Genomic DNA, 12,314 nt, shown 5'->3' on the forward strand with positions numbered 1-12,314 from the left:
AATTTAGGTGACTATAGTGTTCCTTTAAGAAAGACACAAAAGAACCAATTATGAACAGACTATGGCCTTAGGAGGAACAAGCCTAAAATTGAATTTGTCTTAGGAATGGTGATGGATATAGGAAAAGTGCAAATTTCTCCTATAAGGAAGAGACTGACTGTATATATTTTTTCATGGTATTAAGCGACCAATCCTACCTCATACTGTAAAGAACGTGGCCATCCGGGTACACACGCAGCATAATGTTATCTGTTGTGGTGTCATGAATGAAGGATCTTTTGGAGTGAACAAAAAAGACATCAGGAACCCATATTTTCTTTACCAGACGACTATCGAAAGTCATGCTTTTATTGGTGGTGCTAGGAAATGACAATCGTTCATCTTTCCAGTAATGCCGCAAGTACAGTGTCATTGTGAAATCCTAGAGTAATTATAAAATTTAATTATTTCTTCCTTCTTATATTCACTGTAAGCAAGGTATAACGATATATTGTATTCCCTTAAAGGTTAATAGTGTTAATTATAGCTGCAATAACTATGTCTGATCTTATTTACAGCATTTGTTTACAATTTACAGCAAATAATTGTGGTAGTGGCATTTTTTACAGGCTCAGGTAGTTATTAGGCCATTTAATCTAATTATTATTGTTACATGGACTGTGGATTATTTTACAAATAACCCAATTTCTAAAAGTAAGACCAAAGCCTATTTTTGCTATGGTTGTGAATATAAACTCCTTATCTAACTTTTTGTCTACAATTGTTGCAATAGATCGAGAACCGGTTATGGTACATATAACTAAAGTACAACACAAAGACATTGCTTTGTCTAACCATAATGCCCTAGCTGATACCAAAGGTATGTAAGGGATTATTTTGCGAGTGACCCAAGTGTGATTGGAGTTTGTTTAGGCTAATATGTGTTAACTGCTGTGGAGGAGCCCAAAATATGCATATTACTGGTCCTTTAAATACACAAAGATATAAACGTAGATTAATTTTTAGTGCCCCTCATTTTTCACACTATTGGTCACTTTTAACTTAATCTGCAAATAGTAATAACATTTAGTGGCCCTAGCCATTGATAATCTTTTTTTTCCCCATCAATCATATCTTTGTTTTGGCGTCACTGACAAAATTGTGAATCATAAACGTGCAAGTCATTTTTTGCTATATATGGCGGTTCAGAAACTGGGTATTTGGATAATCACTGTTCAATCACTGATAATCAATGTTCGTACATGAAAGGCCAAATTAATCAAATAAAATACTTTTTGTGTAGTCTGAATGGATCCGTGGTGGTAAAAGAACAGAAAAAGTTATTCACTTAAATGAGAAATATTGGGAATTTCACATTTAAGACCAAAGTATTTGAACTGGAAGCATAGCAGCACTTAGAATGTTTTTCATTTTGACAGTTATGGCCTGAAATGTTTAATTTAGTTTTAATTCACAATGATTCTCACTTTAGTGAATAACCACGTGAGTCGATTGGCTGTATTGCACCGAAAAAAAGATAGTATTTAAAAAAAAAAAAAAGAAAATGATCCTCTGTCTGTATGCATGTTTTTTAATTTTATTTTTAAGGATAAGGGAATTAACCTCTTCACTCTTGAGCACTTTTTGATTAAAAAAAATCGTAGTATAACATTTATATGAAACACGGAATCAATAGTGTATAGATTGCTTTGCAAAAAAAACTAAATTTACCCAATTTTTACCCAATTTTTATTTTTCACTCATTTGTAAAATAATTTATAAAATAATTAGGAAATGAAAAATGTTTGACAATATACCAAATCATTTATCTTGCTATATTTTACACAGGGTCTGAAATGTTAGTAAAAAAAGCAACTTTTTTTTTTTTTACATGCATTACATGTGACAGGTTTATATTCAAATATGGATTTAAACCTACCATATCAACTTCTGATATACTATCCAAACTCTCAACTTGCACATCAACTCCAACAGGAATTGCAGGACCTGTGGCAAAGAATATTTACATGTATTGAAATTATTTTTAATTAAATGACTAATCAGTTTGGCATTTTATTGCATTGCAATTTATTGAATCAGTACTTTGAACTGTTGCTAATTTTGTACAAAACGATTGTGAAATAGTGTCTAATACTATCCTTACTTTTTACCCCACTCCCTCTAGAATGTAAGCATTGAGCAGGGCTCTCAACTCATCTGTTCCTGCGTGTCCAACTTGTCTGGTTACCACTACATGTCTGTTCGTCAACCCATTGTAAAGCGCTATGGAATTTGTTGGCACTATATAGATAATAACATAATAATAACATAATAATAATCCAGTTATTGGATATTTTTAAACCAGTTTGTGATGACACATGGCAACATGCAAGATTATCTCTAGATGATACCATGGTCTTCCAGTGGCTTGTTTTATACTCTCTCACAAGAAGATACACATATGATTATACCAGTGATTTTTTTTTCAACATTAAGCTGCTAGTAGCTTAAAGGAACACGTCAAGCACCATAACCACTACAGTCCACTTTAGGATTAGTAATGCTTTGGTATCTCCCCAATGTAAGTGCTAAAATAAATTAGAATTGCCCCACTCCCTGCCTGAACTACTTCTGCAAGAGAGCAGGAAGCTTTCTGTCTCACCTAAAGTCTAGAGATACAGTATTTAGCTCATTGGATAAGAGCAATTTAATGGCCCTCTCAGCCAATGAACTAGCCCAGCAGATCTCAGAAGAGCTAATGGAACCCCCGCATAAGAAATTGTGGTTCTCTGGCTGAAGCAGAGGAGGCAAGAAGCAGTTCCGGTGGTCCCCAGGTAAAATCTCAAACCACTCTAAAATCTCACACTGATAGTGCTAGAGGCACTATAACCACTATAGTGTGCCTTTCAGTCTGTGCTGAAGAAGATGATGGCACTGCCTTTTTCCAAGGCATCACCATGTAGACCGCACAAGTGTTTAAACAAGAAGAGGAATTGAAGGTTACCAGCAAATATATTAATGAATAAAAATAAAAAAATATGAAAGGAATTATATAGTTCCATCAAATTAATCTTTATAAATCTCTAAAGAAATATACTTCAGGTTTGAGTTTCTGGATGACAACAGTTTTTTGTTTTTCTTTTACAATATATTTTTAAATTGTTTTATGTTTGAACAAAATAATAAACATTAACAAAATCTGAATGACCAAAGACTCATTAAAGATACAGGTTCCAATAAACAACATTCAAAATCAAAATGTGCAGGAAAACTCTGCCCAAATCACCTGCTATCAATGACCTCGAAATCTAGAAATGAATAAGTGTATTTAACCACAGCAAAGGGGCCAAGATTTAGGTCCTTTTTTCTTATCAAACCAGTGAAATGCTTTTTACTCTAATACTCTTTGCAGCATTAGCACTGCAATAAGCTGTAGCAGCTATTGTGTTTTGACTATTCATTTAAGATATTATTTTGTAATGTTTTGGGGGGTTTATTTATAAAGAAGTGGGAGTTTCCCACTTGGTTCTTTATCTTACACTGTAATTTAAGTCATACTAGTCTGCAGTATTTTTTACTTATTAATAAAGATTTAATTTGTTGTAGTGGTTATGGTGCCTTCAGTGTTCATTTAATGCATTGCTTTTGGTGACACTGATGTCTGACACTATAGGTACACTATAGTCACCAAAACAACTATAGCTTAATGAAGCAGTTTTAGTCAGAGGCGGCTCTCTAATTAGGTGGTTTAGGCGGCCGCCTAAGGCCTCGCGCTGGCGGGGGCCTCGCGGCCGCCTAAACCACCTGTTGGCAGAGTGTGTCAGGTCCTCGGTCAGTGACCGAGGACCTGACACCAGGAGGGGGCCCGGCGGCTTGCCCGGTATGCCGCCGGGTGCGAGGCCCCTCCTGGCTGCCCGGCCACCATCGCAGACACTGGTCTGCAGCTCCGCAGTGTGCAGAGCATGTGACTCGCGAGAATTGGCCAATCAGAGCGTTGCCGCGGGTTACCACGGCAACGCTCTGAAATCTTGCGAGACTACTCGGTCTGCAGCTCTGCAGAGCTGCAGACCGAGAGCAGTGGCCACCGGACCACCAGGGAGCCCACTGGACCACCAGGGAAATCAAGGTAGGCTCTCCCTCCCCATCACCCCCCAACACACTCAGCCTCACCCCCCCAGTCACCATCACCATACTCAGCCTTACCCCCAGCCTCACCATCCCCCCACCACCACCCTCAGCCTCACCACCCCTCACCAACCCTAGCCCCCACCACCCTCAGCCTCACCACCCCTAGCCCCCACCACCCTCACCATCACCCACCACGCCCACCACCCTCAGCATCACCCCCTCAGTCTCACCCCCAGCCCCCCTCAGCCTCACCCCCCACCACACTCAGCCTCACCACCCCTAGCCCCCACCACCCTCACCATCACCCTCACCACTACCCCCACCACCCTCAGCCTCACCCCCACCACCCTCAGCCTCACCACCCCTAGCCCCCACCACCCTCACCATCACCCCCCACCACCCCTAGCCCCCACCACCCTCACCACTACCCCCACCACCCTCAGCATCACCCCCCTCAGTCTCACCCCCAGCCCCCCTCAGCCTCACCCCCCACCACCCTCAGCCTCACCTCCCACCACCCTCAGCCTCACTACCCCTAGCCACCACCACCCTCAGCCTCACCCCCACCACCCTCACCATCACCCCCCTCACCATCACCCCCCACCACCCCTAGCCCCCACCACCCTCAGCATCACCCCACTCAGCCTCACCCCCACCACCTTCAGCATCACCCCCCTCACCACTACCCCCACCACCCTCAGCATCACCCCCCTCAGTCTCACCCCAGCCCCCCTCAGCCTCACCCCCACCACCCTCAGCCTCACTACCCCTAGCCCCCACCACACTCACCATCACCACCCCCAGCCTCACCACCACCCTCACCATCACCCCCCACCACCCCTAGCCCCCACCACCCTCAGCATCACCCCACTCAGCCTCACTCCCACCACCCTCAGCATCACCCCCCTCAGCATCACCCCCCCACCACCCTCAGCCTCACTACCCCTAGCCCCCACCACCCTCAGCCTCACCCCCCCACCACCCTCAGCCTCACCACCCCTAGCCCCCACCACCCTCACCACCACCCTCAGTCTCACCCCCAGCCCCCCTCAGTCTCACCCTTAGCCCCCCTCAGCTTCGCCCCACACCCCCCCTCAGCCTCACCCCACCACCCTCACCCACCTCACCCCCTCACCATCACCCCACCACCCTCAGCATCACCCCTCACCACCCACCACCCTCAGCATCACCCCCCCACCACCCTCAGCATCACCCCCCACCACCCTCAGCATCACCTCCCCCCACCAGCCTCACCCCCCACCACCCTCAGCCTCACCACCCCCCACCACCCTCACCCCCCACCACCCTCAGCCTCACCACCCCCACCACCCTCAGCATCACCACCCCCACCACCCTCAGCATCACCACCCCCACCACCCTCAGCATCACCACCCCACCACCCTCAGCATCACCCCCCACCACCCCCCTCAGCATCACCCACCACCACCACCCTCAGCATCACCCCCCTCTCACTCTCACATTATCCTCACTCTCACATTATCCCCCCTCTCACTCTCACATTATCTCCCCTCTCACTCTCACATTATCCCCCCTCTCACTCTCACATTACCCCCCCTCTCACTCTCACATTACCATTACCCTCCCTCCATCAACCCCCCGCTCCCTCTCACTATCAACCCCCTTTCCCTCTCACCATCACCCCCCCTCTCCCTCTCACCATCACCACCCCTCTCCCTCTCACCATCACCCCCCCTCTCCCTCTCACCATCACCCCCCCTCTCCCTCTCACCATCACCCCCCCTCTCCCTCTCACCATCACCCCCTCCCTCTCACCATCACCCCCCCTCTCCCTCTCACCATCACCCCCCCTCTCCCTCTCGCCATCACCCCCCTCTCCCTCTCGCCATCACCCCCCCTCTCCCTCTCGCCATCACCCCCCTCTCCCTCTCGCCATCACCCCCCCTCTCCCTCTCGCCATCACCCCCCTCTCCCTCTCGCCATCACCCCCCTCTCCCTCTCGCCATCACCCCCCTCTCCCTCTCGCCATCACTCCCTCTCGCCATCACCCCCCCTCTCCCTCTTGCCATCACCCCCCCTCGCCATCACCCCCCTCTCACCATCACCCCCCCTCCCTCTCACCATCAACCCCCCTCTCACCATCACCCCCACACCATCACCCCCCTCTCACCATCACCCGCCTCTCCCCCCCCCATACACACAACACACTTCAAGCAGCTACCCCATACACATAGGGTCTCAGACAAAAACGCAAACATGTTCAGAGACATACATTCACACACACAAGGATACTCTTTGTCAGACACACTCTCAGGCACATACACAGGTAGACAGTGCATCAATGTGTATATGTGACACTTTTTTTTGTTAGTGGGGCCTCATGTTTGCGTTTCACCTAAGGCCTCATAAAGTCTAGAGCCGCCTCTGGTTTTAGTGTATATATGAAGTCTCACTGCTCACTGTCTTTGTTATTTAGGAGTTAAATCACTTTTGTTTCTGTTTATGCAATCCTAGCCACATCTCCCTGACACAGTCTGGAGTCTGTACACATGCTTATTTGTCTGTACATATGCTTATTTCTCAGATTTTAAGCAGTTCCCATCTGGGCAGTTGTTGCATACTATGCCAGCATTCTGATGGTCAGGAACAGAATAAATTTTCCTGCCCCAATATCTACCCTTTAAGGGTCCATTTAGCATAACAACTGTTTAATGTAAATAATGTTTGTTTTCAGGGGGTGTTTCAGCTGATGAAATGTTGGCTATCTGTCTAGTGGGAATTCCAACTCCTCTGCTGGTTTTTCTCGATCACACTCACACTTCGTAAATGCGTTGACCTTCATCAGTCGTATCCTGATGACCCTATTCCCACTTACCAACTCCTAATGATGTATGGTTAGTATGCTTAGGTCTAGTTATTTTTACTAAATAAATGGAGGAGGGATTGAAGGGGTTAATTTCTGTTCAGATGAATCATAAGACTAACAAACTAGTACATTTCAAGGATATCAGATAGCTTAGTTTTTCACATTACAATCTTTGCTCCCCCTCTCTTAGGAAGACCCTGTCCTTACGCCCTCTTATTCGAAAAACACCCCACCTAGTAATGCCCCCTAGATTTAGGATCAGTGATCTGTTTAACGTCTTTACCATGCTATTTGCACAAGCTTGTTCGTGCTGTTAGTTAATAGTTGTCAGTATTTGGTTGGTAATCATTTATACTCTCCCTACAAATCCCCTTATTTTGTTCCTATATAAGCTTTGTTCTGTTTAATAAACATAGGAAACATAAGAAACAATGGTCTCTCATTGAGTGTTTCCAAGTACTTGGGGTGTGGTAAGGGCTGGATAGAACTTTAAGATTCCCCCTGGAATAATAAGGAAGGGGGAACATGACTGCTGCCCAAGATTGTGGGATGGATCAAGAAAGATACAATGTTGCTAAGACTTGGGGTTTCTTAAGGAAGGGGAGAGGGAGGGGACTTACCAGTCGGCAGGATCAGTTGAGGGCTCCTGACTGTTTTCCCACCCCCCCTCCCTGTTTCTGGTGTTGTGGTTTGTGTCTTGTGCTGTGGTTTTGTGTTGTCACCGCTTGGCGGTTTCCCTGGACAGCGCAGAGGAAGAAAGGACATTGGGGAGACGACAGCCGGCACGGAGCTGATGGCGAGGAGCTGGCTGTCGAGGCTCATGGTACCGAAGGTGTGAGAACTTCCTGTTGGGCAAACACCCAACAGCTGGCAGGTTTGGACTGAGCAAATTGTTAAGTTAAATAAAGCTGTGGCCGTTGCCCTTATCCACAAGAACGAGGTGTCACGTGTGTTATTGGGGGGCAATGGGTTGATGGTTGGGTCTGGTTGGGTCAGCAGTCAAGTCCATGACAGTCGAGGTCTGGTGATCACCTAGGAGTCAACAACAGGACACTTAGATAGGCTTAACCACAATATGAAAAACAGATAGTCAAAGAGAGCAAGACCAACTCCAAAGGTTTTTGCCAGGAACTGAATTTTAATGAAATCCCAAGTGACTGTGCAGTATTACATTTTGCTTCTCAGCGTTGAAAATATACTCCTGACTTGATAACTTTTTGAATGAAGATTTTGGATATGTGTGACATGTCTGGCAAAGAAAAGCATTTCAATCAAACATTTGTTTTGGCTGAAATCAAATTAGAACTTCAGTATTTTGGATATTTTCCTTTTTTTCTGCATATTGTTGAGTTTATACTCTCCTTTTCTTATTTTACTCTGTCACATCAAATCCAAACCACTGCAGCTCTACCTTGACGACTCTACCAGCAGATTACATTATGTTCATTTAGCCGCTTTGGTTCACGTCAAATCGTGGAGAGGTTAATGCATCATTATTAAGTTAGAAATGGAAAAGGGATTTGCCCTGTTTATCACATATCTCCTGCCTGCTATATAAATAGGCATTCAGACATGCAACATTTACTGTCGTTCACCTTTTAGAGCAGTTTGTAAATAAATTCTGCACCTTTCTCAAAATTACCATTTCCTGCTATTTACTAAAGTGTAGTAAGTGCAATTGTTATGTGAGGGGTTTATTCCCTAAACAGTGAATATTGTAGAATTGAAGACGAACTTGATCATGTATAGCCTGTTGCATGGGAATATTCCCAATTCCCATGCTGTGATCTATTTTTTTTATTTTAATTTACCATAACCTTTTGTATCAATACAACACAGTATTGAAACAGTCAATAATGCAATATACAAAATAGTATAAATAAGTATATAACTGTCCGTGTACTGTAGTTCTCTTCTCATATAAACCTGTAAGTCAATACAGACGTGCTTGACATACAGCTCATATGAATTGTAGGAATAACAGAGGATAGTTCATATGGGGTATGTGCCTTCAAATCTGTTTTTGCAAAAACTGGTGTTTATCTGCTTAGTAATTTTACATGCTGTCTTTATCACCTCTAGGACAAAGGTTAAAGGGGCCAGGAAAACATATCCGTTTTCCTGGCACTGCGGTGCCCCTCTCCCTCCCACCCCCCATCCCATGTTGCTGAAGGGTTTAAAACCCCTGATAGACAGCAACTAGAGGAGGACTTAACCCTGCAAGGTAATTACTGCAGTTTATGGTGAGAATTGGCACCCTGACCACTCAAACGGGCAGAAGTGGTCTGGGTGCCTGGAGGTTCCCTTTAAGCATGTCAGTTCCAGCACTGTGTTTTTTCTGAAGGGGTTAAAATAACCGTATGTGAGCCCCCTGATTGGTAGGTTAATACATTGTATTTATATTACAGGGCCAAAAAACTGTCTCCAATTTAATGCTTGGGAAGGCTGAAAGGTTGCAGGGCTGAAAGCTAAGGGATCTTTTTGTGACAACGTGAAGGTTTGCTATTATACGATCTCCTTTCCATCTGCACTTCGATGCTATTTACTTTTTGTAGCTAGAAATCCACTGTATTAATAATAAGGTCATTCTCATCTTGCAGCAAAATCACTGGAGCCGAAACACAATTGTACTAATGGTCTATCTTATTATGGTAAAGCATGTCATCTTCCAATATTCCGCTTGGCTTGTTTGCATGGGGATTCAGACAGATACAACATTTCTTGAAGCAACTAGGGCCTACATACACAAACAGGCATGCCATATCAACTTCCCTTCAGGTGGAGGAGGGGCACACTAAAGGCTGTGTTACTAAGAACAAAAAATACATTTCTGTGCAAAATTTACTGAATTTCACTGTTGCACAAAGAAGACATCACAATGCTACCGCAGATATACAATTATGACTATGTTCAATGCATCCAGAGACCCAAACAGTTAGCCTTGTGCTTTCTTTCTCTCAATGGGTCTAAGAAAATTAACTAAACTAAATGAACTTAAAGGGCACCTGTCATGACCAAAACTACTTTCATCTATACATTGTGCTAGCAGTTTTGCTAGGAAAGGTATAGCTTGGGAGAAAAAACTATTTACAAATGGTATTTCTCTCACCCACTAATCAATTCTTCAGCATTGTCTGTATGCCAACGAATTGACTGGTAAGGGAGAGCAGACAAGGCCACCCTTAGAAATCTCTTGAACAACATTGGTTAAAGGATAAGGCACCTGCCGCGGAATGTGTGATATATAAAATGAAAGATAATTACCTAATGGACAAACTAACAGCCCAAGTCAGAAACTCAATACCCTCCTTTCAATAAGTGTGGGCATTATTGGAAGAGTTCTCTAATGTTAATGCTCATTAAGCAGAGCCCCTCCCTTTTTACGTTTCCTTGCCACCTCCCCTTTTTCTTTTTCTTGAAGGTATTGAAGATAGTAAACCATCCCTTTAAAAATGTCAAAACTGCAAGTTCACACATTGTATTAGATGATCGAAAAATGCACACCTATATACTAGCTTTTATATGGCTACTTGTGTAGACTAGGGACACTATAGTCACCAACATAACTTTAGCTTAATGAAGCTGTTAATGAAGTTTCACTGTTAAATCACTGTTTGTGCAGCCCTAGTCACACCTCACCGCATGTGACTTACACAGCCTTCGTAAATGCTTCCTGTAAAGAATCATGTAATGTTTACACTTCTTTTTTTGCAAATTCTGTTTAATTAAACATTTCTTATCTCCAGCTCTGTTATTAGCCTGCTAGACCCTGCATGAGCTGCCTGTAAATAATTAAAGTTCAATTTACAGAGCAGGAGATAAAAACTTTTAGAGTAGGTTACATCTGATTAAAAATGAAACCATTTTGTTTTCATGCAGGCTGTGTCAGTCACAGCCAGGGGAGGTGTGGCTAGGGCTGTATCAACAGAAACAAAAGTGATTTAACTCCAAAATGTCAGTAAATCTATACATAAAAACTGCTTCATTAAGCTAAGTTGTGTTGGTGACTCAAGTGTACCTTTAAATAGAGAATTTAAAATAAATAAATGTTATATTTAATGAGTATTAGTTTGAAACATGTGATCAAAGTAACATACAAAGGGGGGACATTTATCTTGGCAAAACAGGTTCTACTTAGGATACAAAAAGCTAAATGCAGAGAGAGATATTCTGTTGGTTTCGTTATTAACACTTTACCGCAGAAGTGCTTGTTTTCCATTGATCAATAAATGAGACCCTTATATATAGACACTCTAGAATTTTATTACAGCTTTGCTTTAAATGCAGCACCTTTAAGTTAAAATAAAAAAAAATGAAATACAATACAATAAAAATGGTGAAAATAACAATACAAACACGTATACCCATATATCTGTGCTAATCCCCAGAAGCTGCAACTTATAAATTATATTTCTTCAAATGTCACTTCCAATGTATTCTTTGGGAGAACTGTACATTTCCACAATGTTTACAGAAAATATGCAGAGGCTACATGTGTCTGCAATGGACTCTCTTTTGGTGTATCATTCTTTGAAAACAGGTGAAATCATTTTGCGAATTTGAATAGAAAACGTTGCAGGATTACATCCAAGTGTGCTTGTTGCGTTTTGTTCATAAAAAAAAAGTCTCTAATTATACTTGAAAAACTAGTGAAAACTAAATGAAGGCTTTCTGATTAACCCTTTCATAGCCTTTGATTTTTTATTTTCTAGAAACAAAAAGTCTAGACAAAACAGCAATTCAATGGATTCTACAGAAATGTTAGGTTTTGCCCAGTGTATGAGTACATAAGGCAGTGCTGGATAAAATACACGCATACAGCAATTCTCTGTCAGATGCCAAAGTGCACATGCATGCGCCTGAAGGCGCCACAACACTGAAGTGCAGTGATGGTTAGAATTTTTTTTTTGCTGAAAGGGCAAACTTCTCTGGTCAAGATGAGTTAAAGGGGCACGGTAGACCCCTAAAGCACTATTAGCGTGCTGAAATGCTTTATGTGTGAAGAGTGTGTCCTCTTTTTCATTTTACAAAAAGTGCAGATTTCAATAGTAATTTACACTTTTATAAATTAACCTTATTACACATCCTGGCTGTCAATCAGATAACCAGTCCAGTTACTTCCTGGTTGTTAAGCTCAGTGGAATTCAACAATTGCTTTAGAGCACCTGCCTTGCAAAAACATTGCATAGTCCTGCATTGGGAAGTCTGTGATTGGACAGCCACAGAACGTCTTGGCTGGGGAAGAAGAGAATAACTTGCAAGGGCTGCACATAAGAGATTTGCAGCTTTGCAAGCTGTTTTAGATATACCCTGAATGTTAAAATGCATTAGTGAGAGGAGCCCGAATACTCTCAAAAAGCTG

At 43.1% G+C, this 12,314-nt stretch overlaps 1 protein-coding gene across 1 annotated transcript in view; it reads right to left on the reverse strand.

Moving 5' to 3' along the window:
- The window catches only part of LOC134587293 (gamma-aminobutyric acid receptor subunit rho-2-like), an 85,857-nt gene that overhangs the window by 10,096 nt on the left and 63,447 nt on the right, over window positions 1-12,314 (reverse strand). The window contains exons 3-4 of the mRNA XM_063443569.1: window positions 1,919-1,986; window positions 198-421 (exon numbers count right to left, since the gene is read on the reverse strand). Of these exons, the coding sequence (XP_063299639.1) occupies window positions 198-421; window positions 1,919-1,986 (292 nt within the window). The remainder of the gene's footprint in view (window positions 1-197; window positions 422-1,918; window positions 1,987-12,314) is intronic.

Source organism: Pelobates fuscus, chromosome 2 (assembly GCF_036172605.1).
Source record: "Pelobates fuscus isolate aPelFus1 chromosome 2, aPelFus1.pri, whole genome shotgun sequence".
NCBI lineage: Eukaryota > Metazoa > Chordata > Amphibia > Anura > Pelobatidae > Pelobates > Pelobates fuscus.